We start from the raw sequence: 26,156 nt of genomic DNA on the forward strand, positions 1-26,156 counted from the left end.
TTGTACAATTATTTGTGCTTGTTGTGAATTCAATGCCAAGAACAAAGTATAAAACAAGGAAGAATAAAGGACAAGGAAGAAGAGGAACACAAGAATTGGTTATAACTGCTATTCTTTCACTTTCTCTTAAAACAAGATTACAAGTTTACAAGAATAACAAATAACCTCTCTCACCCTAAATTAGGATTTGCAGCTTAGCAATGATGAGAGACTAGTATGCTATTTATAATAAAACCTAACATACTAACTAATGGGCTTTTTCAGCAAGGCCCATTACACAAGCCAACTTAATAAACAAGCTAACTTAACAAATTAGGGTTTAAACACTAAAATCTAATTTAACATGCTAACAACCCTAGCATCTTCGACATCTGCATGCTAGACCCATCTTCGACTACAGCATGCACACTTCGACACCAGCATGTGAACAATCCTTCGACTTCATGCTTAACTCTGTCGAACTGTCGAACCAAGAAACTACCCTTCGACAATACTAGAGTTCGATCCAATATCTCACAAATCTCCACCTTGGACCTAACTCTACAACGTCAAGGAACAAACTAGCTTTCTTCATGCAGCTTTATCAACTGCATACAGTGGAAAAACTTGCAACTCGGCAATGTCTTGGTGATCATATCAGCAGCATTGTCTTCAGTCGAAACCTTCAGCACTTGGACTTCTCCACGCTCGATTACTCCTCTGACGAAATGCAGCCTCACATCAATGTGCTTAGTTCGCTCATGATAGGCTGAATTCTTCGACAGGTGTATTGCACTTTGACTATCACATTTAACAGTGATACCTCGACCTTGAAGTTTCAACTCCTTCGCAAAACCTTCAAGCCACAATGCTTCTTTCACAGCTTCAGTTAGGGCAATATACTCCGCTTCAGTGGTTGATAGAGCAACAACCTTCTGAAGTGTTGCTTTCCAACTAATTGCAGTGCCAAACATAGAGAAAACATATCCAGAAATAGATTTTCTGGAATCCATACAACCTGCATTATCAGAGTCGACATATCCTTCTATTACTGCTTTACTATCTTCACCCAAGGCTCCACCATAAATTAGGACTCTATTCAGAAACCCATTTATGTACCTTAAAATCCACTTCAATGCTTGCCAGTGAGCCTTTCCAGGATTCGCCATGTACCTGCTTACAAGACTTACTGCGTATGCTATGTCGGGTCTAGTACAGACCATAGCATACATCAAAGAACCAACTATATTAGCATATGGGATGCTATTCATATAGGCTCTTTCGACATCAGTACTGGGACACTGATCAATACTCAGCTTGAATTGAGGGTTTGTTGGAGTCACAACTGGCTTCGAATTCGACATACCAAACTTTTCAAGAATCTTCCGTAGATATGCCTCTTGAGATAGACATAACTTCGACTTCTTTCTATCTCTTCGAATGTCAATTCCAAGAATCCTGGAAGCAGCTCCCAGATCCTTCATATCGAACTCCTTATTGAGTTCAGCCTTCACCCTCATCACATCTTCAACATTGTTGCTTGCTATGAGAATATCATCCACATAAAGCAACAAAATAACAAATGAATTACCAGGTCGAAATCTGAAGTAAACGCAGTGGTCGAACTGACTTCTAATGAAACTTATGCGTGCCATGAACTTGTCGAATCTCCTATTCCACTATCGAGGAGATTGTTTCAGCCCATACAAAGATCTCTTTAACTTGCACACATAATCTTCCTTCCCCTTTTCGACATACCCTTCAGGTTGCCTCATCAGGATCGTTTCATCTAGATCACCATACAAGAACGCAGTCTTCACATCCATCTGTTCCAGTTCAAGATCGAACTGTGCCACCATGGCAAGCAACATTCGAATGGACCTATGCTTCACAATAGGAGAAAACACATCATTGAAGTCGACACCTTCTTTCTGAGTGAAACCCCTTGCAACTAACCTTGCCTTGTATCTTTTCGACGTCACTCCTTCAATTCCTTCCTTAACTTTGAAAATCCATTTACAGCTGACTAACCTTGCCCCATCAGGTTTCTTGATCAGTTCCCAAGTATGATTATCATGAAGAGATTTCATCTCATCATCCATGGCCTTCACCCATTCAGTCTTATTTCGACTCCTCATAACTTCCTTATAGTCTCTAGGTTCTTCGTCTAGAACCTCACTTGCAGAGATTAAGGCATAAGCTATAAGATCTGCATATCCAAGTCTTTGAGGTGGCTTGATGACTCTTCTCGACCTATCTCTCGACAATAGGTAGTCATCGTCAGTTTCCTCAACTTCAGCATCTTCTGCTTCTTCTTCGACTTCATCTGGGATATGCAATTCAGCATCAACATGCTCCACCTCAACAGGAATCTCTACCTGTTCCAGCTCTTCGTCAGATGTTTCTGTACTTCGACCAACATCATCAGTTTTCTTAAAAGCCATTTCAGCTTCATTGAAAACTACATCTCGACTGGTGATACACCTCCTGTGACCTGGCTCTAGGCACCATAGCCTATAAGCTTTGACTCCTTCAGGGTATCCCATGAACATGCATTTCAGAGCTCTAGGTTCGACCTTGTCTTGCCTAATGTGAGCATAGGCTACGCAGCCAAATACTCTCAGTTTGTCGAGATCTAGTGGATGTCCCGACCAAACTTCTTCAGGTGTCTTCATATCTAACGCTGTCGAAGGACATCTGTTTATCAGATATGTTGCTGTCGAAACAGCCTCAGCCCAAAACACCTTTGTTAACCCCGCACTAGTTAACATGCTTCTGACTCTCTCCAAAATAGTTCGATTAAACCTTTCAGCCAAACCATTTTGCTGTGGAGTACCTGCAGTAGTTCTATGCCTTGCAATACTAGAGGCAGCACAAAAACTGTCGAATGCCTCATTGCAAAATTCAAGGCCATTGTCGGTTCTCAACCTCTTGACCTTTCTGCCAGTCTGATTTTCAACCAGAGTCTTCCAACTTTTGAAATTCTCAAAAGTTTCATCCTTAGTCTTCTGGATGAATACCCATAATTTTCTGGAATAATCATCTACTATGGATAGAAAATACCTTGCTCCTGAATGTGATGGACACCTTGCAGGCCCCCAAAGATCAGCATGGATGTAATCAAGGGATCCATGTGTTCTTTGTTTGCCTTTGTTGAACTTCACTCTGCAAGATTTTCCAAGTACACAGGGTTCACAAAACTTCAGCTTTTCGACTTTGTCTCCACCAAGCAGATTTTGTTTCCCTAATTCGACCAGACCCCTTTCACTGACATGGCCCAATTTCATGTGCCAGATTTCTGTTTTCGACAAAGGTTTCGTGGATGCAACATTTGTCGAACCACTTACAACTTCAGCCTCAAGGGTATACAAGCCTTGTTTCTTCACGCCTCTCAAGACTTCCTTCGAACCCTTCATGACTCTTAGGATACTTTTCTCTCCTTGGAAAACATATCCTTTCTTGTCGAATTCACCAAGAGAAAGCAGATTTCTCTTCAAATCAGGAACATACCTGACTTCAGTCAACAACCTTATTGACTCATCATGGAGCTTGAATCTCACAGATCCAACACCTGCAATCTTGCAAGCCTTGTTGTTTCCCAGCAATACTGATCCACCATCTTGATCACATAATTCCTCGAACAAGTCTTTATTTGGAGTCATGTGCCAAGTGCAACCTGAATCCATAATCCACTCCTTCTTAGAGTCACTGCTTGAAACCACAAGAACATCAGATGATTCGAAATCATCTTGAACAATGGCAGCGTTGCCATTATCCTTACCTCCATGATATTTCAAGCGTTCAGGGCACACCTTTCTTGTGTGACCCTCCTTCTTACAATGGTAGCATCGAATGCCAGATGCTTCGCCACTGTAAGTCTTCGACTGGCTTTTGCCTTTCTTCTTGTCGAACTTACCATCCTTTCGTAAGAGTTTTCCTTTAACGGCCAAACCTTCGCCAACAGTCGAAGGTTTATGCTCCTTTCGTTCATTCAAGTCCTTAGAGTACAAGGCTGATTGAACTTCTTCAAACGTCAGGGACTCCCTTCCATACAAGAGAGTTTCTTTGAAGTGAGCATGTGATCGAGGCAAAGAACACAATAGTAACAGCGCTTGGTCTTCATCATCGATCTTCACATCAATATTTTCAAGATCAAGAATCAGCTTGTTGAACATATCCAACTGCTCAGCCAATACTTTGTCTTCAATCATCTTGAATGAATACAAAGCTTGCTTCAGGTAGAGTCGATTTACCAGCGATTTGGTCATATACAAACTTTCAAGTTTCACCCATAACCCTGATGCCGTCGTCTCCTTTGATACCTGCCGGAGAACCTTATCACCAAGGCTCAACAAAATTGCGCTGTGTGCTTTCTCGATCATATTCGTCTTCTCCGCTGCCGTCAATTCTGCATTCATGGCTGCCTCTCCCTTCAACGCTTCCAAACAACCCTGCTGAACCAGTAGAGCTTTCATCTTCAAGCGCCACAGACCGAAATCATTCACTCCGGTGAACTTTTCAATCTCATACTTTGTTGAAGGCATCTTCTCCACGCTCACCGCACCAATTTGTTGTGAATTCAATGCCAAGAACAAAGTATAAAACAAGGAAGAATAAAGGACAAGGAAGAAGAGGAACACAAGAATTGGTTATAACTGCTATTCTTTCACTTTCTCTTAAAACAAGATTACAAGTTTACAAGAATAACAAATAACCTCTCTCACCCTAAATTAGGATTTGCAGCTTAGCAATGATGAGAGACTAGTATGCTATTTATAATAAAACCTAACATACTAACTAATGGGCTTTTTCAGCAAGGCCCATTACACAAGCCAACTTAATAAACAAGCTAACTTAACAAATTAGGGTTTAAACACTAAAACCTAATTTAACATGCTAACAACCCTAGCATCTTCGACATCTGCATGCTAGACCCATCTTCGACTACATCATGCACACTTCGACACCAGCATGTGAACAATCCTTCGACGTCATGCTTAACTCTGTCGAACTGTCGAACCAAGAAACTACCCTTCGACAATACTAGAGTTCGATCCAATATCTCACAGTGCTCTTAATGTTTTAAATTTTTTTCTTATAATTTCATTTATTTAACTTTCATTTTTAGAAAAAAAATTAATTTATTAATTTTAGATTATATTAATATTATTTAAAATCAATTAAATTAAATAAAATTTTATACAAAAATATAAAGTTGTAAAATCTAATATATTTTTTTTGAAATTATACCATTAAAATTAAAATTGAATAAATTGGTTGAAGAAGATGTGCTTAATAAGATCCACAAAATAACTTAAAAATGATTTTTGCCATTAAAAATGCTCTTGACGTCAGATTGGTTTTACCATAAAAAAAAATTAATTTTGTGTAAATATATTATGTGTTTGAAAATAAGTTCAGCTACCATTATTTCACAATTTCCATCCCTTTCACCATGATTTTTGAGAAAGTACTATTGTTAACTTTTACTTAACGCACGTTATCATCGTGGTTTTTTAAAATTCCAAACATAAATTATGTAAAATTGATTTTACATAAAAGTAAATTAAAGATAAAGTGAAATATATTTAAAATGATTATTACAAAATTAAAATTAAATTTAAATTTTATTATAAAAATCATATTTAAATTAAAAATTATAACTATTAACTTTATATAGAATTAATTTTGAAAAATATAATCAATTATTGCGGCAGTCAAGTATCTTTCTTTTTTTTTAGTAATATTTATCATCATCATGTATGATGGATATTTATAGAGAAGGGTACATCCAACGTTCTTAACCCTTACACATCCAACGTTCTTATTTTTTAATTTTTATATAACTAGTAACCACTCATTTTTGATATATAAGTACAAAAAATCTCTTAAACATACCATTCACATTTTGTGGTTGCAAACGAGCTTATGGCCAATGCAATTGATCTCTCAAACATCATCACTCTCAAGCCATTCAAAGAAAGTCACATTGATGATGTCTTGTTGTGGTTAAGTGATGCTAGAGTCCTTAAAAACACTCGAATGGAGTCATGTAATTCTTGAGGTTGAAGAGACTATGCATATTAGGAAGTCGATCTCATTGTATCATCATTGTTACTACTATTGGTTTGATAATTATGATTTGATGTGGATGTATATGTATTGGTAGGTTGTAATATTTTATGACGAATGTAATGAATAAATGGAATAACATGGAGTATGATCATGTGAACTTGTATTTCGATCTGCTCACTATTATACTTCTGTTTATAATGTTATGATATCTCACCCCTTCTGTTTGAATATTACCCTTATGTTGGTAACGTGCATGTAATCCGAGTAGTTTGAAGAGGCGTTTAGCTGAAGAATTTCCTTGCTTTGCGTAGTTGGGTCGGTGTCGCTCTGATATGTAACACTTGGGGGTTTTCGCTTTTGTTATATTATTTTTGGGAGTAAAACTTTATAAACTCCATTGTTGAATTTTCTATTAGTACTTTATGTTGGTACTTATTCTAAAGACGTTGTTGTCAAGTTATGTTTTAAGTTTGATGCTGGAAATTCGTGAATGATTCGTACTATTATTTTCTGCTGCAATTAAGAGAAAAGAATTTAAGACGTGATTAATTTGTGCTATGTGTTGCGTATCTACTTTATGAGCTTTTGTGTAGTTATGAAGGTAGCATCCTAAATGTTTTTGAAATTACATTTTAATTACTATTAATTTTCTACATAATTACGTGGGGCGATTTAGGGTGTTACAGTCGATACATTCAAACATTGGTTATAGGCTTTAAAACTGCAACATATGTATCGACCTGAAAATCGTATATGTCGATACATAGAAGTAATTTCTTCAGTATGTGTCAACCTAAGATGTTGTACTTTTCGACTCATGCAAACAAAAGCTATATGATTTAATACTGCAGTACTTGTGTTGACCTATACCCTGTATGTGTCGACATGTACACTTGCTTTTTGAACAAAAATTGATTTTTCAAGCATAAAACTGATTTTTGATGCTATGTAATCTATTTTTGATGCATTATATCTTTTTCAAACATGTTTTAGATGCATTCTTAGATCCCTAATACAGAGACACACATAATGACTCAGAGACACCATTTAATGTACATAAATGCTAAGATTTTCTTAAGTTTGATGGATGGCAAAACTTGCAACGATATGCATTTTTTGTCTTCATGAAGGGTCCCTTGAACACGTGCATCCTAACTTCGTCTCACATATGCTTATCCCCCTTTAACAACATCAAAAAGAGACAAAGCAAACCATGAGAAGTATCATACAAGAACAAATATTAGTAAACCACACAGAGGCGTCTTTCCAGGGCCGACCCAATGTAATACCAGGCCTAAGGCGACTATTAAAACAAAGTTTTTTTGGGTTCATCCACTATTAAAACGAAGTTCTAAGATTTTTTACGATTAAATTTTTTGGTATCTACTATGAAGATAATGTTAATTTTGGTGGTTAAATATTTAACTTTTTTTTATCAAAGTTGAATTATCTTTCAAAATATAAAATTGAATACGAAATTCTCTTTATACAGTGAGTCATGTTGTCCACTCTCACATATTATGTTGATTAAACAAAAATCTTTGTATATTTTAGAGCTTTTATATATAAGTAAGAGTAACCTAAGTAAAAATGAATTTTTACAAAATTAAAAATAAAATTATTTAAATCATAAAATTTATAGTTATTCAATAATAATTTATGTATTCAAATTAGTCTATAGAAATATTTTTTTCTCGTTAAAAAATAAAATAATATTTTAAAAAAAATTCAAAAAGCCATTAGTTTGAATAAAAAGGATAGTAAAATTTTCTCACTTGTGGCCCTACCAGATTTGAACACAAGACCTTTCAAATAAAACACCATTTACTTACCAACTGAGCTAAACAAGCATTTAGACACAATTTTTCGTTTTCAAAAAAAATATGCTGAATTTTAATTTTTTTAGGCCTAAATTACCTTTAAGAAAAAATATTTTTTTGAGGCCCAAGGTGAGGGTCTAGCCCGCCTTACCCTTGGGCTGGCCCTGCATTTTGTAATAGAAAGAATATGCACTCACATTAGGGATGACAATGAATCGAACCAACTCGAAAATAGTTTGAAATTTGATTCGCAAATTAAATCGTTGAACTAGGCTCATGAACCAAATGAGCTGAATATGAGCTAAAAGCTAAGTTCGTTAGCTAAATGAGCTAAACTTGAACTATACATAGTTCGACTCATCAGGTTCATGAGTCAACTCGATTATATATGAGATATATTATATTGTCTTTAGGAGTAGGTTTAAAGGTTTGCTCCAAATCTTAGTCCGATATTTTCTTTTAGTCTAACAGTTTTAATTGATAATTTATATTCTCAAGTGAGTAAAATATTTCTACAAATAATTATACAAATAATATCAACATCGTATAAATTCCAATCTAATAATTTTTATTTAAAAAATATTAATTTAAAATTTCAAATATATATAAAAAAATAGACTTTAAAAATTATCTTTAAGTCCGTGAAACAAGCGAGATGAACCTAACGAGATAAACCTAACGAGTTGACTCGAGTTGTTCGTGAACTTCTAACAAGTCGAGTTTTAGTTGAAAAAAGTTCGTGATAAACTCGAACTCGAATTCGACCAATTCTTAACGAGTCGAGTTTGAGCTGGAAAAAAGTTTGGGATGAACTCGAACTCGAACTCGACCAATTCTTAACGAGTCGATTTGAGATGCGGCGAGTTCGACTCGAATCGACTCATTTCCAGCTCTAACTCACAATATATATATATATATATATATATATATATATATATATAGATATATATATATATATATATATATATATATATATATATATATATATATATATTAAAGTGATGCAAAGATTAAACATAAATAGACAACGCTACAAATTATCAGAGTTAGAAGCAAAAATACATGAAGATAATGAATGCAATGTAATGGTAAACTCTTGTGTCGCTTCAAACACGTCATGTTTACACAACTCTTCACATTAGTGCTCCTGAGGAGGCTGCACACACACATGTACCTAGCTTGATGAAAACAAACGATCACCACTAAAACCAAAAACCAATAATGCTAGCATAAAATGTGACATGACGCCACTATATTGTTAGGCTGGAGGCAAGTTTCTTGTAGGGAATGAAGTGGCCTTGTTTGTTGTGATTTTGGTGCAGAAGAATTGCTATATTTTTGTACACTTTATTAAAATTAATTGTGAGGGTTTTAACCTCTAAAGACAGAAATTCCCCCAATTTAAACAAGATATCAATTTTATAATACACATGCTTACTCAGATTTGTACAAATTATTCGTAGAGAGAAATGTTGGTTTAGAGTACCAAAATCCAATTAGCAAATTCTTTCCGAAGATAAGGCCACATCCAAGGGAAGGGTTGTGGGCAGTTTTATTGAGAATGAACCAATTTATTTGCAACTTTGGCATTGGAGTTTTGCTGTAGTGGAATGACTGTTCTCTCCAAAAGCTTACTTTGGATTCTCATTTGCTTTCATAAAACTTCTTTGAAATGAATTATTTGATTATTTAAATAATTTACATTCAAACTTTTGTACAATTATTTGTGCTCTTAATGTTTTAAATTTTTTTCTCATAATTTCATTTATTTAACTTTCATTTTTAGAAAAAAATTTAATTTATTAATTTTAGATTATATTAATATTATTTAAAATCAATTAAATTAAATAAAATTTTATACAAAAATATAAAGTTGTAAAATCTAATATTTTTTTTTTTGAAATTATACCATTAAAATTAAAATTGAATAAATTGGTTGAAGAAGATGTGCTTAATAAGATCCACAAAATAACTTAAAAATGATTTTTGCCATTAAAAATGCTCTTGACGCCAGATTGGTTTTACCATAAAAAAAAATTAATTTTGTGTAAATATATTATGTGTTTGAAAATAAGTTCAGCTACCATTATTCCACAATTTCCATCCCTTTCACCATGATTTTTGAGAAAGTACTAGTCAGAGACCCGTGCTGTCGCACGGGTGCATTATTTGTTATGTAGTATTTTTTGAACAATACGAAAAATATGAAGTAATGAAGTTTGACCAAATTACATATATAAAATGGAAATCGAAGATCTAATTTTTTTTACTAATAAAATATTAGTAGTATGAAAATTAAGTTCTAAATTAAAATAATGATCCACAAAACAATAGAAAAATATGGCCAAATATTGAATTAAATAATTGACGGCCCAACAACAATTAAACGAAAGTGATATGGGTCCCTATAGGTTAAAGAATAAATAAAATTGAGAAAAATCATTAAAGATATAATCACATAACATTCCAGACAGACATGAGATAATGATTAATTAAAATAATTTTTAAAAATAAAAATTCTCTCTTAAATTAAAATAATAATTAATTGAATTAAAATAAATATTGGATTGATAGTGACCCGTGAGATAAATAAATTATTAATTTTATTAAAATTTATTTTGATAAACATATGAAAAACGTATATACAATAGTGTACACGTATTCTTACGGTGTTGGTGTTGTGTCAACTTATTATTTTTTATTTTAAATATAAATACAAAATTTAAAATGATTTAATTAATTGTAAAATTAACAATAGTCATATAGATTTAATTTTATTAAATAATCATAAAAAAAGAACATTTGGATGGAGATAAAAATAATATTTAAAAATAAGGATTTTATATTTTAAATTAAGATAATAATTAATTAAATTAAAATAAATATTGTGTTGATAGTGACCCGTGAAATAAATATATTTATAAAATTTTATTAAATTAGAAAAAAATTAAATTCGATGCAAATGGGTTTTTCTTATAAAATGTGATCAAAAGTCATAATATTCTATTTTGAGTAGTTTTTAATTTTTTAAATCAATTTGCAATTTTAATTTACCTCAATTTGGTTGGATTTAAACACCCTTGACACCTAGTGTTATTGAAAACTTAGGTCACATATGACAACCTTAGTTTGCTGATATGTTGAATTTGTCTACAAAAGAAACTTCATATTGTATTTGACAAGGCACAGCCCAATTTTCTCCTTATTAACAAAACTACTTTTGTGCATCATTCAAGATTATGAGTGTTATTTTTCAGAAGCTACTAATACAAATCAATGTTTATATGTTACTTCATATAAGTTTCTTAATAATAAGCTAATAATATGATCAATCAATTATGGTCAATAATTAATTAAACAAAAATATCAGATTGATGTACAAATTTTTGTAACCAAAAACCTGTATAGTAGAGTATATATCACCTTTGGAGAACCTGACAGTTAATCTATTTCAGGACTAACTTCTAACTCAAAATTTAGATATCGGGTCGGAATAGCAACGTTTGTTCTATCCAAACTGATTCAATTTTTAAAACATTGTTTGAAATACAAAAACAAAAGAAAATGCATTTGAAACACCCCATAAATAAGAAAGCAAAGCTACCTAATTTACACGTGCATAAAATGGTATAGTTCATAACTAAATGTAAATACCACTGTTAATGGTCTAATTCACTTTCAGCTATATTGGTTAGGTTTCATCCATATTATGTACCACTATTAATGGTGAATTTAAATTCACATATTCTGTAGTTAAAACAATTAATAATAAAAACTAATAATTTACAGCTTCTGCAAAAACAAAAGCACGTTTTTCTTAAAAAATAATGAAAAACAAACATGCAGCTAATCATGGCTACATTAATATCATTGGTGGTTCTCACCACAAACATAGACGTGTTCGCGTATAAAGAATAAAATGTTTAAAGCATACTTGGATTGGATCCAAGAATTCATCTGGTATTTCTCCAAGAGTAGCTTCGACATCCATGGACTCTGAAGCATCAATTTAGGCTTTTGCACCAAGATGAATAAATTCTTGTATAATTCTTCTATCCTCGCCAATTCTACAAAGGATGTCTGCAGCAGAGTTGAACAACTGCAGAAAATTCTCAGTCAGATTGCCTTCGCTTATTGGCTTATGGTAAGTACAAATCAGAAACTACTTGAGAACAATTGCAGTATGTTAAAAGTCTAACAAAACTAACCTAATCATTGTATGATCGACCATCCATTGAGATAGCAGATGGGAAGATGGAATTCTTGTCACCTCTAGCCAGAAGAACATACACATGCACAATCTTCAAATGAATAAATTGAAGTTTAGTTAGTTCTCGGGAAAATAAAATCAGTGTCGTGTACTTGCAACATTACAAAAATAAAATTTATTTATTAATCTATGTACTTGCAACATTACAAAACCATAAGTTAAAGCATGACATATGGAAAAGTCATAATGAAATACATATAGGCAAAAGACAACCCAGCATTTTAAAATGATTTTTGCATATGAAATATATAGTGTACTGTAAGTGTAATTGAAGTTGAATGGAAACTTATTCAAAATAACTCATTCAAAATAGAAATGCATATGAAATATAGTGTACTATAAGTGTAATTGAAGTTGAATGGAAACTCATTCAAAACAATTCATTCAAAATAGAAATACAATGCACTGTAAGTCTAAGTGAAGTATAGTTGAACAGGCACTCATTCAAAATGGGTGAACATCACTTAAATGCACATAGTTTGATTTAAATGATAGTGATATATTATGCTTACATGAAATTTTAATCAATGAACCAAAGTAGTGTAATGTATTAAGTTCAAACTAAAAATTGCTCACATTTATTATCCTATTGAATGAGAAGGATAGTGGCTTAAAATATATATGAAATTCAACCACAAAATCATGATCCTAAAATATGATGTCACAATTATTTCTATGCAACTACTCGAAGGTTCCGTTTATTCTTAATTGAAAAGGTTATTTGTGTTGGTATCTAGTTACTGAAAATGTCAAGTGGTTGTAGAAACCCATATTGTTGTTGCTAGTATTAATATTTAGCAAAGATAGTTTACTTTGTCAATTAACACGCAAGGCAAAGGTCAAAGTAAAATGTTTACCATATATATAAACAGTAGTTCTAAGGTTTGTGAATTAACTACTTTTCATATACTATTTTATTGATTTTAAAGATCCATAACACACCACAATTTCTCTTAACTATATTCAGTACTTTCTTTTTAAGTATACCGTAAAATTAGGAAACATGGATTGATATAGAGTAAGTGTTTGAATAATATGCTGTAATAGGATTGTGAACTGTGGAGTTCGAATATCACATATAGAAGCTTTTGTAGAAACCAACATTGAACACCTAATGAGATAATAATGATCAATGATACAAAATAGGTAAATCTGCATCAAGATCTTTGGGATTTTCCTATTTATTTAATAAACCAAAAAAGTACACCAAAACACTTTGGATATAAAGAACCAAATAAGAAACTAACGCAAAATGATTAACTATTAAGTACATCGATATTTTATCAAACACCTAGAATGCATTTTATCCCCTTACTCATTTTAGGTTCTTTAAAATATCAACCTTTATAATTTCAGACCTAAAATTCATGCATTCAGAAGAAGAAGAAAAAGTACTTACACAAAAGACAAGTGGGATAATCATGAGGCAGCTCAAACAGCTTCGTCGGTTCTGTGACAATAAGAAACTTACGGAAAGATTAAATTAGCAAAAGAAAATGGAAAAAATGTGTTTAAACCACCAATAATAATATCTCTTTCATCTTCCACATGTAAATTCAAATCTTATTCATCAAACACTTGAAAAAATAAAAACTTTTTTTCTTCTAAAAAACAAAAACAAACTATAAATTTAAGAAAGAATCAAATTCTCAGGAAATAAAATCTATGAAATAGAAGTCATGAATAACATAAAAAAACAAACCAAAACGAAAACCCACCTAATTTTCTTTCGTTTTCTTCCATCAAGAAGGTGTAAGAAGAAAACATGGTCAGTGAGACAAATCCTTAAACCATAAAAATAAGAAGTAAAGAAACACTCACCATGGATGATGAATCCTAACAGCTGCAGATGTGTCTACCCTAGTCTTGGATCTGTCTCAATGTTCTGCCCAATATTATTGAAAAAGGAAATGAGAATGAAGAAAATGGTTTTGTAACACAGAGAAAGCACAAGACTTTCTTCATCATTAAGGTTGGTATTCGCGAGGAGTGAAAAAACCGTGAAATCATGAAATGAAGGCGACACAATTAATTTCTATGAAAATAGAAGTTTACCTTAGATAAAATGGAAAGATGTTGGATCTTGATGAAGAAATGGATATGTTCTTGAAGTCTCAAAAAAATTATGCGAGAGAAGGGAGGTTCAGGGTCTGAAAAAGGAAAGAGTAAAAATTACTATTGCTTTCAAATGAGAGAGGAAAATAAAAACCAGGTATAAAAATGAAACCAAGTTGAATCATAAGATGAGAAGTGAGAAATGCGGCAGGCTAGGGTTTAGAGGAGGGAAAGAGAGACGAGAAGAGAAGAGAATGGAGGTTGTATGGAGAGAGAGAGAGAGAAGTTTTTTGAAATGTATTATCCGGGTAATAATAATACATGTCGGATAATGTTGTAAATTCTCAAGAATGAGTAATAATGATGCCACCTTGCAAAAGCATTTAGTGTGATAGGTCGAGAAGTTTTTATTTAGTTGATTACTAAAATGTCCTTTTTATAATGTAATTTTTTTTTTAGGAAAGGGCATTATTGATAGTTTGGTCAATTGATTAGTAATGGGTAGATAGTTGATAGTTGACTATTGTTAACTTTTACTTAACGCACATTATCATCGTGGTTTTTTAAAATTCCAAACATAAATTATGTAAAATTGATTTTACATAAAAGTAAATTAAAGATAAAGTGAAATATATTTAAAATAATTATTACAAAATTGAAATTAAATTTAAATTTTATTATAAAAATCATATTTAAATTAAAAATTATAACTATTAACTTTATATAGAATTAATTTTGAAAAATATAATCAATTATTGCGGCAGTCAAGTATCTTTCTTTTTTTTAGTACTACCTCCGTTCCTTTTTATAAGAGAAAATTCATTTTTTAGGTTCATTCAATAACTAGTGTATTTGGTCTATTTATAGACTAGATACATTGATTATTCAATGAACCTAAAAAGTGAATTGTCTCTTATAAAAAGGAACGGAGATAGTAATATTTATCATCATCATGTATGATGGATATTTATAGAGAAGGGTACATCCAACGTTCTTAACCCGTACACATCCAACGTTCTTAACCCTTACACATCCAACGTTCTTATTTTTTATTTTTATATAACTAGTAACCACTCATTTTTGATATATAAGTAAAAAAAAATCTCTTAAACATACCATTCACATTTTGTGGTTACAAACGAGCTTATGGCCAATGCAATTGATCTCTCAAACATAATCACTCTCAAGCCATTCAAAGAAAGTCACATTGATGATGTCTTGTTGTGGTTAAGTGATGATAGAGTCCTTAAAAACACTCGAATGGAGTCATGTAATTCAAAGGAAGAAGCTTTGAATTTCATAAAAAACAAATGGATTTACCCAACATACCAATCCATATGTCTTGATGGCCACTCCATTGGAATTCTTTGGGTTCTTCCTTATAATGACGAGAAGCATAAAGCATGTTTGGGTTATGCAATTGGGTTCATGTATTGGGGTCATGGGATAGTGACTAAAGCATTGAAGATTCTTTTGTCTAAAGTGTTTCAAGAGTTCAATGGGTTGGTAAGGTTGGAGGCTTATACTGTTGTGGAGAATAAGGCATCTCAAAGAGTGTTGGAAAAAGTTGGGTTCCATAGAGAAGGGTTGCTTAGAAAGTTTTTTTACCATAAAGGAAATGTTGAGGATTTTTATGTTTTTAGTTTTTTGAATACTGATGAAGTTTTTGATGTTGTTGCTTGATTTGTTATTGTATTGTATTTTATGTTCCTATGGTTTCCATTTAAGGAAAGTTCCACACTCTACTTTGGATTGGTACTACTTTGAACTTCTAATACTGTTTGGATTTTGATTGTTTCAACTTCTAATATTGTTTGGATTTTGAGATTTCCATGTATCTCTGTTGGCTGAAGATTTCGTTTAGAAAGAATATTCTTTGAAGAGTTAGAATTCGAAGGAAGATGGTTACTGATGATCATTTCTGAGATTAAAAATGGCTACTGATGGCCATGTTTCAAGAATGATTGTTTGAGTTGGAACGAAGATAGTTAGAATTGGAGCTAATTCGAAGAGGGTTATCTTTGAGACTTAAACGTTTTACGAAATACGTAAGGTACTGAGGCTTAACGTGTTTTTCGTGGCATTCTCGGTTCTAATCACGTTGCCACGCGTCGAAAGAGGATTCAGGCGGGATGATTTGAATTTCGAAGTAGTCTGTGTAACCGCACAAAGACATATGGCATCCCAGGGATTCTTGTGAGCAACGTGGCATCAGATTAGTGTAGGACCGTTAGGGTCGAAATTAGTATAAATAAGGGTCTTAATGTTAGGATTCCGTGTGTTCATTTTGTACAAATCACTCACAAATCACTCAAGTATCAAATGTTTACAGAACGAGTTCGCTGAGAAATGTACGTATGACACCAACACCATTTTAAATACATTTGTATCTTTCTTTATTCAAGTATCTTTTCAATTCCTTTTATTTTCTTTGTTTAACTTTCATTTCGAAGCACTTTATATTTCTGCATTTTACATTCTTGCACGTTATATTTCTGCACTTTACATTCCTGCAATTTACATGCTTTTGTTTACGTTTCTTTTGTCGAAAGACATATTAACATATGTAACAAGTATTGTTTTTAAGTGAATATTCATTCGATCACATCACAAACAAGTTTTCTTGAAGTCAGAACAAACAAACATGAATCAAATCATATCGAGAGGAAATTGTTTGACTATGTCCTAGGATCAATCTAGTTGATCCTGCGAGTAACCAAAGTATTTTATAGTTTGGAGGACTAGCGGTTGTTTACCGGAAATCACGTAAACAAATTGGCACGCCCAGTGGGACAGTGTCAAACAGATTGTTATTAATTGATTGTTTTGTTTTGTCTAGAAAATATCAAGACCTTGTATGAACCTTAGGAACAGTAAATTAACCAACAGTGCATAACCGATTCCTAAACGAAGGTACAACAAGAAAATGGTCAATGCGGCCAGTGGATGGGAGATCAAGATCCCCCACAGGGGTCAGGAACAGTAGCGGCAAATTCCACGCACGTTACGACTTCTACTCAAGAGGCGCAGGATATACCGGTTTCGACAGGGTCTGGACCCATAAGTAGTTCCCAGGCTATACCCGAGAATACTTCAGGGACAACAGGGACTGTTCCAGTCTCGAGTTCGACTACCGTGCCTCCACTCACAGGCGTAAACGAGATACCACTTTTCTCAACAAACGCCGCAAGTAAATTATTTACCCCAGGACCATCAACCGCTTTCGAAGGTTGGAGACCCAACAACCCATATGGAATGCCATATTCATACATGGCAGGATTACGAGGAACAGGTCCTACATACACTACAACTAACCCAACAGCGTTTTCGCCTAATGTCGGTTCGATAGGTCAAAGCGCACAAAACACTGGTTTCTCTGCCCAAATACCTCCCTTAACCACAAATAGTCAAGCAGCATTTCGACAGGAGATGGATGCAAGTAACCATGATATGTTAGGAGTCCTCGCTAGAGAATTGGGGTCGATTTTCAATCCATTAGTAGCAAACATTACAAGGACTAACCAAGACAATGTGGAAACATACCAAAAAATATCGTCACAAATAGGGCGAATGGAGGATTTCTTAGGAGTCTTACAACCTAGGCGAAAAAATAATCAACCCCCTTATCGAGAGGGTGAACCCATTATGGAACGTGTTCAAAATACGGTTCCTCCGCCTAGAGCAACCACCGCTGACATAGTTCCCCCACCTAGAACAGCAGCAATTGAAAGGAACCAAGTAATAGACCTAGAAGGTTCGAGTCAAAGGACTATTCCTGTCCATCAGGAGATTGCGGAGGAAAGACCCACGTTAAGGATAGTAGGTAGGAACGAACACCCAGACGAAGTAGTTCAAAGGGTTAGAAGAGAGAATATGGCCATTGAAAATAACCTAACTGCCATGATAGAGAGAATTATGGCCAATAATGGCCTCAATACTGGACTTCGACGTCCAAATTATACATCCCCCATAGCGGAATATATTATGCAAACAGAATTACCAAGGGGTACCAAAGTACTAAAATTCACTAAATTTTCAGGGGACACCAGTGAGTCAACCGTGGAACACATAGCCAGATATTTGACGGAAGCCGGCGATTTAGCAGGCAACGAGGACCTTAGGATTAAATACTTTCCTAGTTCGCTAACAAAAAATGCTTTTACTTGGTTTACCACATTACCCCCAAATTCCATAGACGCATGGACACATTTGGAGAGATTATTCCATGAACAGTTCTATATGGGTCAAACCAAGATAAGTTTGAAAGAATTGGCTAGCATCAAGAGGAAGTTCACAGAGCCTATAGACGATTACCTAAACAGGTTCCGTTTGATGAAATCAAGATGCTTCACGGTTGTCCCAGAACATGAATTAGTCGAAATAGCTGCAGGTGGTTTAGATTATTCAATTAGAAAGAAGCTGGATACCCAATACCTAAGGTATATGGCCCAATTGGCAGACAGGGTTCGACAAGTCGAACGACTAAAAGCAGAAAAGGCCAGAGCAAATAAAAGTTACAAGAAGGAGAGGGTAGCATATATTGAAGCTAAAGACGTTGACGGAGAATCTTTCGAAGATTCATACATCGTGGAAGAGGTCGAAATAGATCTAGCTGAATTAAAAGAAGCACCGCCTTATTCTTGCAAATTGCTCACCCCTTCTAATGGAAAAAATCCAGTAGAAAACGATAAAAATGATAGATTTCCTAAGAAAACTTATACATTTGACGTCACTAAATGTGACGAAATATTTGATTTGTTAGTAAAAGATGGCCAGATGATAGTGCCTCCCAATTCCAAAATTCCTCCGTTAGAACAACGGAAGAAGCGAGGCTTTTGCAAGTATCATGGTTTTTTAGGCCATAAAACCTCACAATGTTTTCTTTTTAGGGATCTAATTCAGAATGCTATCAAGGATGGACGTCTGAAATTCGCTGACAAAACCAAGAGTCATATGAAGGTTGACACAGACCCTTTGAATGTTGCTGCCACTAACCTGTGTGAACCACTTGACGTCAACATGGTGGAAGTGTCTGAAGTAGATGTTACTGAATCGGAGATAATTTCAACTGGAAAGCAGGCTACTGAAAGCCTAAATGACAATGCAGTCTTCAACACTGATGTTGAAGAATCCTTCGATGCAGAGGTGACTGAAGATCTGAAAGGAAAAACCAATGAGGCTACTGAAGACCTCAGGGAAAAACTTCAGCAGATACAGATTTCTGAAGCTCCTCTGGCAGTTGTTAACATGGTCAATGTTAGGCGGCCTTTGTCTGAAATAGAAGAACTAGAAAAATGGCTGATAAGGGAGAAGGGAAACATTGAAATCCCACCAAGAGGGGAAAGCTTGAAAGATTATCTCTGGAATTGCCACGAGAAGAATGGCGGAAAAATGCTAATGTGCCCAAGGTGTTCAATCATGCTGAATCGAAGGGTTTAGGCTAATTTCGAAAGGGCCTTACGAGAAAGATTGGAACAACCCTAGAGAGGAGGAAACCTATTGCTAAAGGTGTACCCAAGGATGGAAGAAAGCTTAGTGAGTTTCTTGGTCAAATGTCACAAAGAAAACACTGAGGTTGCATTGTGCCCCAGATGTGGAGCAGTCTATGACGAATTGCTGGCACGTTCATTCGAAAGGGTATATTTCTATATGGGTCGAGAAACTCAGGGACTTCGTCCCAACCTGTATGGGTTCGATAACTGGACCCCATCGAAGAGGCCTGACAGCCCGCATCCTAGAGCTCGAAGGGTCACATTCAAAGTCCCTGCAGACATACCTAGGGATAGATGGATGCAAGCTGGTGCAAGAACCAACAAATGGCGAAGTTGGGATCAAGGGGGAAGAACTACAATGGCATATAGGAAGCAATTCCAAACCTCAAACCGAGAGATGTACAGGTTGGAGAATTACAAAGGCAAAAATCCTATGTCCAGATCCTAGTGGAGAAGGCACTAGAGGATGAAGAAGGCCCAAAGGGAATACAAACCAAGGGAGATCGGAGAGTCTAGTAGTAACCAAGTCCCAACGCAAGGGGCAAGGACAAGTAAACCTCCAGTGGAACGCAAGTTGTTCGATTTTGAAAATGAGAAGGAAGAAGAAAAGACGCATTCCAGCCCTTGGAAAGAAGACGATAGAATGACAAATGATTTCGACTCAGATGGAGTCTCATCGATAAACCTCAATTGCAATGTTGTGTCAGTACTCCCTCATGAGTTTAACCAAGAAACAGAAGCTGAAGATTGTGAGGAAGCTGATGTGGAAGAGATGGCAAGACACAAACCTGTGTGTTGTTATGTGCTAAACAACGGGGCAGTTGAAGAGCAGAATGCCTTCTTCGAGAGGCCTGATGAAGGTATGAGAAATCATCTAAAACCACTATACATAAGGGCTAAGATTGAAAATGTTGGCATTAACAAAGTCCTAGTAGATGGGGGGGGGGCAACGGTGAACCTAATGCCCCAATATATGTTGAAGAGGATTGGTATGTTCGATACTGATATAAGGCCACATAACATGGTCTTGTCTAACTACAAAGGCAAAATAGGGCAAACTCCCGGTGTCATTCAAGTGAATTTAACTGTGGGTTCGGTCACAAGGCCAGCGATGTTCATGGTGATACTAGCGAAGGCAAATTACAATCTTTTGCTAGGAAGAGAATGGATCCATGGAGTTGTTGCGGTGCCTTCGACAATGCATCAAAGATTAACCATTTGGAGGGAAGATGGTATAGTAGAGAACATTGAAGGGGATCAGAGTTACTACATGGCTGAAGTTAATCAAGTCAATAAAACCAGCTTCGACAAGAATTTGGGAAACATAGGGCCTTGCCATGCTGCAGAAGATATATACACCCCAAATAAGAATGCTTTATACTATTTGTCTTTACACCCAAATGGATTCCAATGGAATAGAAAAATAATGGAAGGTCCAGAAGATACCGCACCAATAGAGCATTTTCCAACAATATGGCCGACAGGCTGGGACGACGACGTTGATGATGTCTGAATCATCCTTCTTCGAAAAGATTTCGGCTTACATATCCGAGAACAAAAGAAAAACGGCTCTCGAAGCCGAATTATCAAACATGATTGTTGATGCAATTCCAAGAAAGGAAGAAACGACGGATTCTGGGACATATTCGATCCCTCAATTCCTTGAAGACACAGTTCAAGCCGAAAAGATCTCAGGTGAAGAGTTGAGTCAAAGGCTGGATGCAATCTACGACGAAGAACCCTTAGGATTCGAGAAAGACCCAATGGGGGCAAATATAAAAATGTTAGCCCAAGATCCACTCAAAGAAGTAAATCTTGGAGACGAAGATCAGAAGAGGGTAACATATGTCAGTGCAAAATTAGAGCCAGCGTTGAAATCAAGAGTCATTAAGTTATTAAAAGAAAACAAAGATCGCTTTGCATGGGATTACGATGAGATGCCTGGTTTAGGGAGAGATTTGGTCGAATTAAAGCTGCCCATAAAAGAAGGAAAAAAGCCCATCAAACAGACTCCTAGGAGGTTCGCACCAGAAATTCATTCGAAGATCAAAGTAGAGGTCGAGAGACTTCTACGATGCAAGTTCATCAGAACCACAAGGTATGTTGAATGGATTGCTAATATTGTGCCGGTTATTAAAAAGAACGGTTCATTAAGAGTATGCATAGATTTTCGTGATTTGAATGCAACAACGCCTAAGGATGAATATCCCATGCCTGTGGTAGAAATGCTAGTAGATTCAGCCGCAAGCTTCGAATATCTAAGTATGTTGGATGGATATTCTGGGTATAACCAGATATTCTGGGCAGAAGAAGATGTATCCAAAACAGCTTTTCGTTGCCCAGGGGCAATAGGCACCTACGAGTGGGTTGTAATGCCTTTTGGTCTAAAAAATGCTGGGGCAACTTATCAAAGAGCAATGAATTCTATGTTCCATGATTTTATAGAAACTTTCATGCAAGTATACATAGATGACATTGTTGTAAAGTCTGTTTCAGATAACAGTCATCTTGACCATCTGAGCCAATCATTCGAGAGAATGAGAAAACATGGATTAAAGATGAATCCCCTTAAATGTGCTTTCTTCGTGCAGGATGGAGATTTTCTGGGCTTCGTAGTCCACAAAAAGGGAATAGAAATTAATCAAAATAAAACAAAGGCTATTATGGAAACAAAGCCTCCATCCACGAAGAAAGAACTACAGTCATTACTAGGAAAGATAAACTTCTTGAGAAGATTTATCTCAAACTTGAGTGGACGCACGCAAGCTTTTTCCCCTTACTTCGACTCAAGCAAGGAAAGTTCGAATGGCGTGCTGAACATCAAGAAGCTTTTGAAAAATTCAAGCAATACTTGATGCATCCACCAATATTGTCTCCCCCAGATGGGAAGAAGCACATGCGCCTGTATATTTCAGCTTTAGATAATACAATAGGCAGCATGTTAGCACAAGAAGATGACAATGGTGTCGAAAGAGCTATTTATTATTTAAGTAGAGTACTCAATGATGCATAGACTAGGTATAGCGCAATAGAAAAACTCTGCCTTTGTTTATATTTCTCTTGTATCAAACTCAAGTATTATATAAAGCCAGTTGATGTTTATGTTTCGTCTCATTGTGATGTTATTAAACATATGCTATCAAAACCAATATTGCATAGTCTAATTGGCAAATGGGCTTTAGCCCTTACTGAGTACTCTTTGATATTTCAACCTCTTAAAGCAATGAAAGGTCAGATCGTATCAGATTTCATTGTTGACCATGCAGTGGTTGAGAACCCTCAACAATATATAGACTTGAAGCCTTGGAAGTTATACTTCGATGGTTCGACTCATAAAGAAGGAACCGACGTTGGAATACTGATAATTTCTCCTGATGGAATTCCAACAAATCTCAAGTACAAGATTGAAGGTCCCTTATGCTCCAACAACGAAGCTGAATACGAAGCACTGATCGCTGGACTTGAAGCTTTGATGGAATTGGGGGCAACCAGAGTTGAAATTAAAGGAGACTCCGAGCTAGTGATTAAGCAACTGACGAAGGAATACAAATGTATCAAAAAGAATTTGATCATGTATTTTGTCATAGCAAACAGGCTGCTTAAAAAATTCGAATACGTGGATTTAAGTCACGTTTCAAGATTGAATAATCAAGAAGCAAATGATTTGGCACAGTTAGCCTCAGGATACAGAGTATCAAAAGAAAAACTAGAAGAGCTGATCGAAGTAAGAGGCAAAGCAATGGCCACCAAGCTCTCCCCAAGTGATCTGGAGAATTCACAATTAGGTTTCGCTAACAAAGAGGAGTTTAAAGTTTTAAATATAGACTCTTTAGCAGACACAGATTGGAGGAGTCCAATTGTGAACTATTTAAAAGATCCTTCGACAGACACGGATAGAAAGGTAAAGTATCGAGCCTTATCATACTTCTTGATGGGAAATGAATTGTTTAAGAAGACTCCTGAAGGAGTTTTGCTAAAATGTTTGGGTGAAGCGGAAGCGTATTTGGCCCTCTCAAATGTACATAGTGGAGCATGTGGTGCACACCAAGCGGGGCACAAAATGAAATGGATTTTGTTTTGGTACGGAATGTATTGGCCCTCTATGTTAAAAGATTGCATAGAATTTGCTAAAGGATGTCAAGAGTGTCAAGAACATGCAGGTATTCAACATGCTCCTGCAAATGAATTAAGTTCAATAATAAAACCATGGCCTTTTAGAGGTTGGGCACTAGATTTAATTGGGGAAATCCACCCCAAGTCTTCTAAAGGTCAAAGATATATTCTAGTGGGAATAGACTACTTCACAAAATGGGTCGAAGCGATACCGCTTGCAAATGTGGATCAGGAGGCTGTGATTGAGTTTATTCAAAGACACATTATATACAGATTCGGAATCCCAGAAAGTATAACCACAGATCAAGGATCAGTGTTTACTGGGCGGAAGATGCAAGATTTCGCCAAAGAAATGGGGTTCAAGTTGTTTACTTCTACACCTTACTACGCTCAGGCAAATGGACAAGTTGAAGCAGCAAATAAAATAATAATTGGTCTCATAAAGAAACACGTAGGGAAAAAACTCAAAAGTTGGCATAAAACTTTGGACCAAGCACTCTGGGCCTGTCGAACGTCGCCAAAAGAAGCTACAAACACCACACCTTTCCAATTGACGTTCGGACACGATGCAGTACTTCCAGTTGAGATATACTTGCAATCAGTCTGAATCCAAAGACAGGCAGAAATTCCTCCAAACATATATTGGGAATTGATGATGAACGAATTGGTAGATTTAGATGAAGACAGACTTCGAGCGCTGGAGATGATAAAAAGACAAAAAGAAAGGGTGTCCAGAGCATACAATAAAAAGGTGAAAGGTAAAACATTTATTAATAATGACTTAGTTTGGAAAGTTATTTTACCTATAGATCGAAAGAATCAGGCACTAGGTAAATGGTCCCCACACTGGGAAGGACCCTTTCGAATCTTAAAAGTATTCTCGAATAACGCTTACGAGATAGAAGAGTTGGCAGAAGATCGTAGGATCTTAAGAGTAAATGGGAAGTATCTGAAAAGATACAAACAAAGCATACACGAAGTAAAAATTTCAAAAACGTAGATATTCAGAGTATACTACGTAGGCCAAAATGGTTGAACAAACACCAAAGTGGCTTCGTGTTCAAGCAAGATATTTGGCAAATAAAGTAAAAAGACAAAGCAATGCCAAAATATTTTTCATTAAGAATATGAGAGTACATTCATTTTGGGGATCGTAGATTCAGCAACTACAGAATTAAAAGCATACTAGAGGCTAACAAAAGGAGCATTCAAAATTAGAAACAATAAAACTAAGACCTATAACACCTCCATCAAAAGCCTCAGATAACACACCCTCTAGTTAATCCTTTGTTCTAAACCCTCCAAGGATAGCAGGGGCAAGCTTTCTGCTTCGAACATGTCTAGAGATCCCGACCTACGCATTCTTCTCACTATCCCCTTTTTGAGAAACATGTAGGACAACAATCTTCCATAAGGAAGGCATGTCACTACACCTTGACGAGAGGTAGCCATAGAAACAGCTTCGACAAGCTGTTTGAAGATCAGTAGCGGAAAGTTGATTTTCTTTCCCCGGAGGTCACAGAGTATGAACTCCAGATCCTCCATTATGATGCTGTCTAGATCATGGTTTCGTGGACGAAAGTTGCCCACTAAAAGCTGGTGCCAAATCCTAATGACTTTAGCGCTAAAGGGGTCATTGTCCATGAGGGCCCTCAACGTAACATAGGTAGTCATGTTGATGGTGTTATCATCAAACGCTTCTTCAAGATTGTTACATAAAGACATATGACGTTTGATTAATGCTTGTTGTCTCTTCAGTTCTTCGATCTCTGGCACTAGCTTCTGTGTCGTCTCGAAGTGTTGAATCCCTAACTGCGCCACTTCAGTCAATTCTTCCTGATGAGTTTGTTGGATTGCTGCCTGACGAGACTGGGCATTCTTTATCTTCTCTTCGAGGAGTTCAATTTCTTGTTTCCAGGATTTGATATTCGTTTCACAATCTTCATATTCCTTCTGGTTCTTCGAACGTTCAAGCTTAAGGGCGTCAGCCTTTTTTGTTGCATCATTAGCAGCTTTCCATGAAGAACTATGAGAAGTCACCTTTGTTGTGAGTTGTTCGTCAATATTCCGTTTTCGAAGAAGATTAGATTGGAGTTGATCAATCAGAGAACCCATTAAAACAATCACTTCTGAGACTTCCTCTGAGACCAGAAGTAAATCCACTTTCTTCAAAAGATTGTTTAAGCTATAACATTTGGTGGAATCCTTGCTTAGAGCTTCGACGAGGTTGGTTTCGAAGAACTTTTCCATTATTTGACGAAGGAGATTAGGAATATCATCCTTGTCGCCAGTATCCGCCAAGACATTAGAAGAAGTTCCAAGCCCAATGGGCGAAACGTTATCAACACTCAT

The 26,156-nt window shown here is 35.5% G+C and overlaps 1 protein-coding gene and 1 long non-coding RNA gene across 4 annotated transcripts; one reads left to right on the top strand and one right to left on the bottom strand.

Annotated features, from left to right (window-relative positions):
- Positions 1 to 11,649: 11,649 nt before the first annotated feature.
- LOC131637005 (uncharacterized) lies at positions 11,650 to 14,510 on the bottom strand. Of its 3 annotated transcripts, none has more exons than XR_009294250.1 (5): positions 14,200 to 14,510; positions 13,966 to 14,029; positions 13,544 to 13,594; positions 12,083 to 12,175; positions 11,650 to 11,973 (listed from the first exon to the last, which is right to left on the bottom strand). It is a non-coding gene; the product is annotated as an uncharacterized LOC131637005 (long non-coding RNA). The 3 variants fall into 3 exon arrangements; XR_009294249.1 differs by having other exon boundaries at positions 13,544 to 13,610; XR_009294251.1 differs by having other exon boundaries at positions 13,863 to 14,029.
- An 800-nt stretch (positions 14,511 to 15,310) lies between these two features.
- On the top strand, positions 15,311 to 15,882 carry LOC131637006 (uncharacterized). The gene has a single exon (XM_058907576.1). It carries the CDS (start codon positions 15,346 to 15,348, stop codon positions 15,880 to 15,882), a length of 537 nt encoding a protein of 178 aa, XP_058763559.1. The 5' UTR covers positions 15,311 to 15,345.
- The last annotated feature ends 10,274 nt before the right edge of the window (positions 15,883 to 26,156 follow it).

This window comes from Vicia villosa, unplaced genomic scaffold (genome assembly GCF_029867415.1).
Source record: "Vicia villosa cultivar HV-30 ecotype Madison, WI unplaced genomic scaffold, Vvil1.0 ctg.001887F_1_1, whole genome shotgun sequence".
Lineage (NCBI taxonomy): Eukaryota > Viridiplantae > Streptophyta > Magnoliopsida > Fabales > Fabaceae > Vicia > Vicia villosa.

Coding starts and splice junctions, on each gene's coding strand:
- LOC131637006 (XM_058907576.1), top strand. CDS start 15,346: ATGGCCAATGCAATTGATCTCTCAAACATAATCACTCTCAAGCCATTC.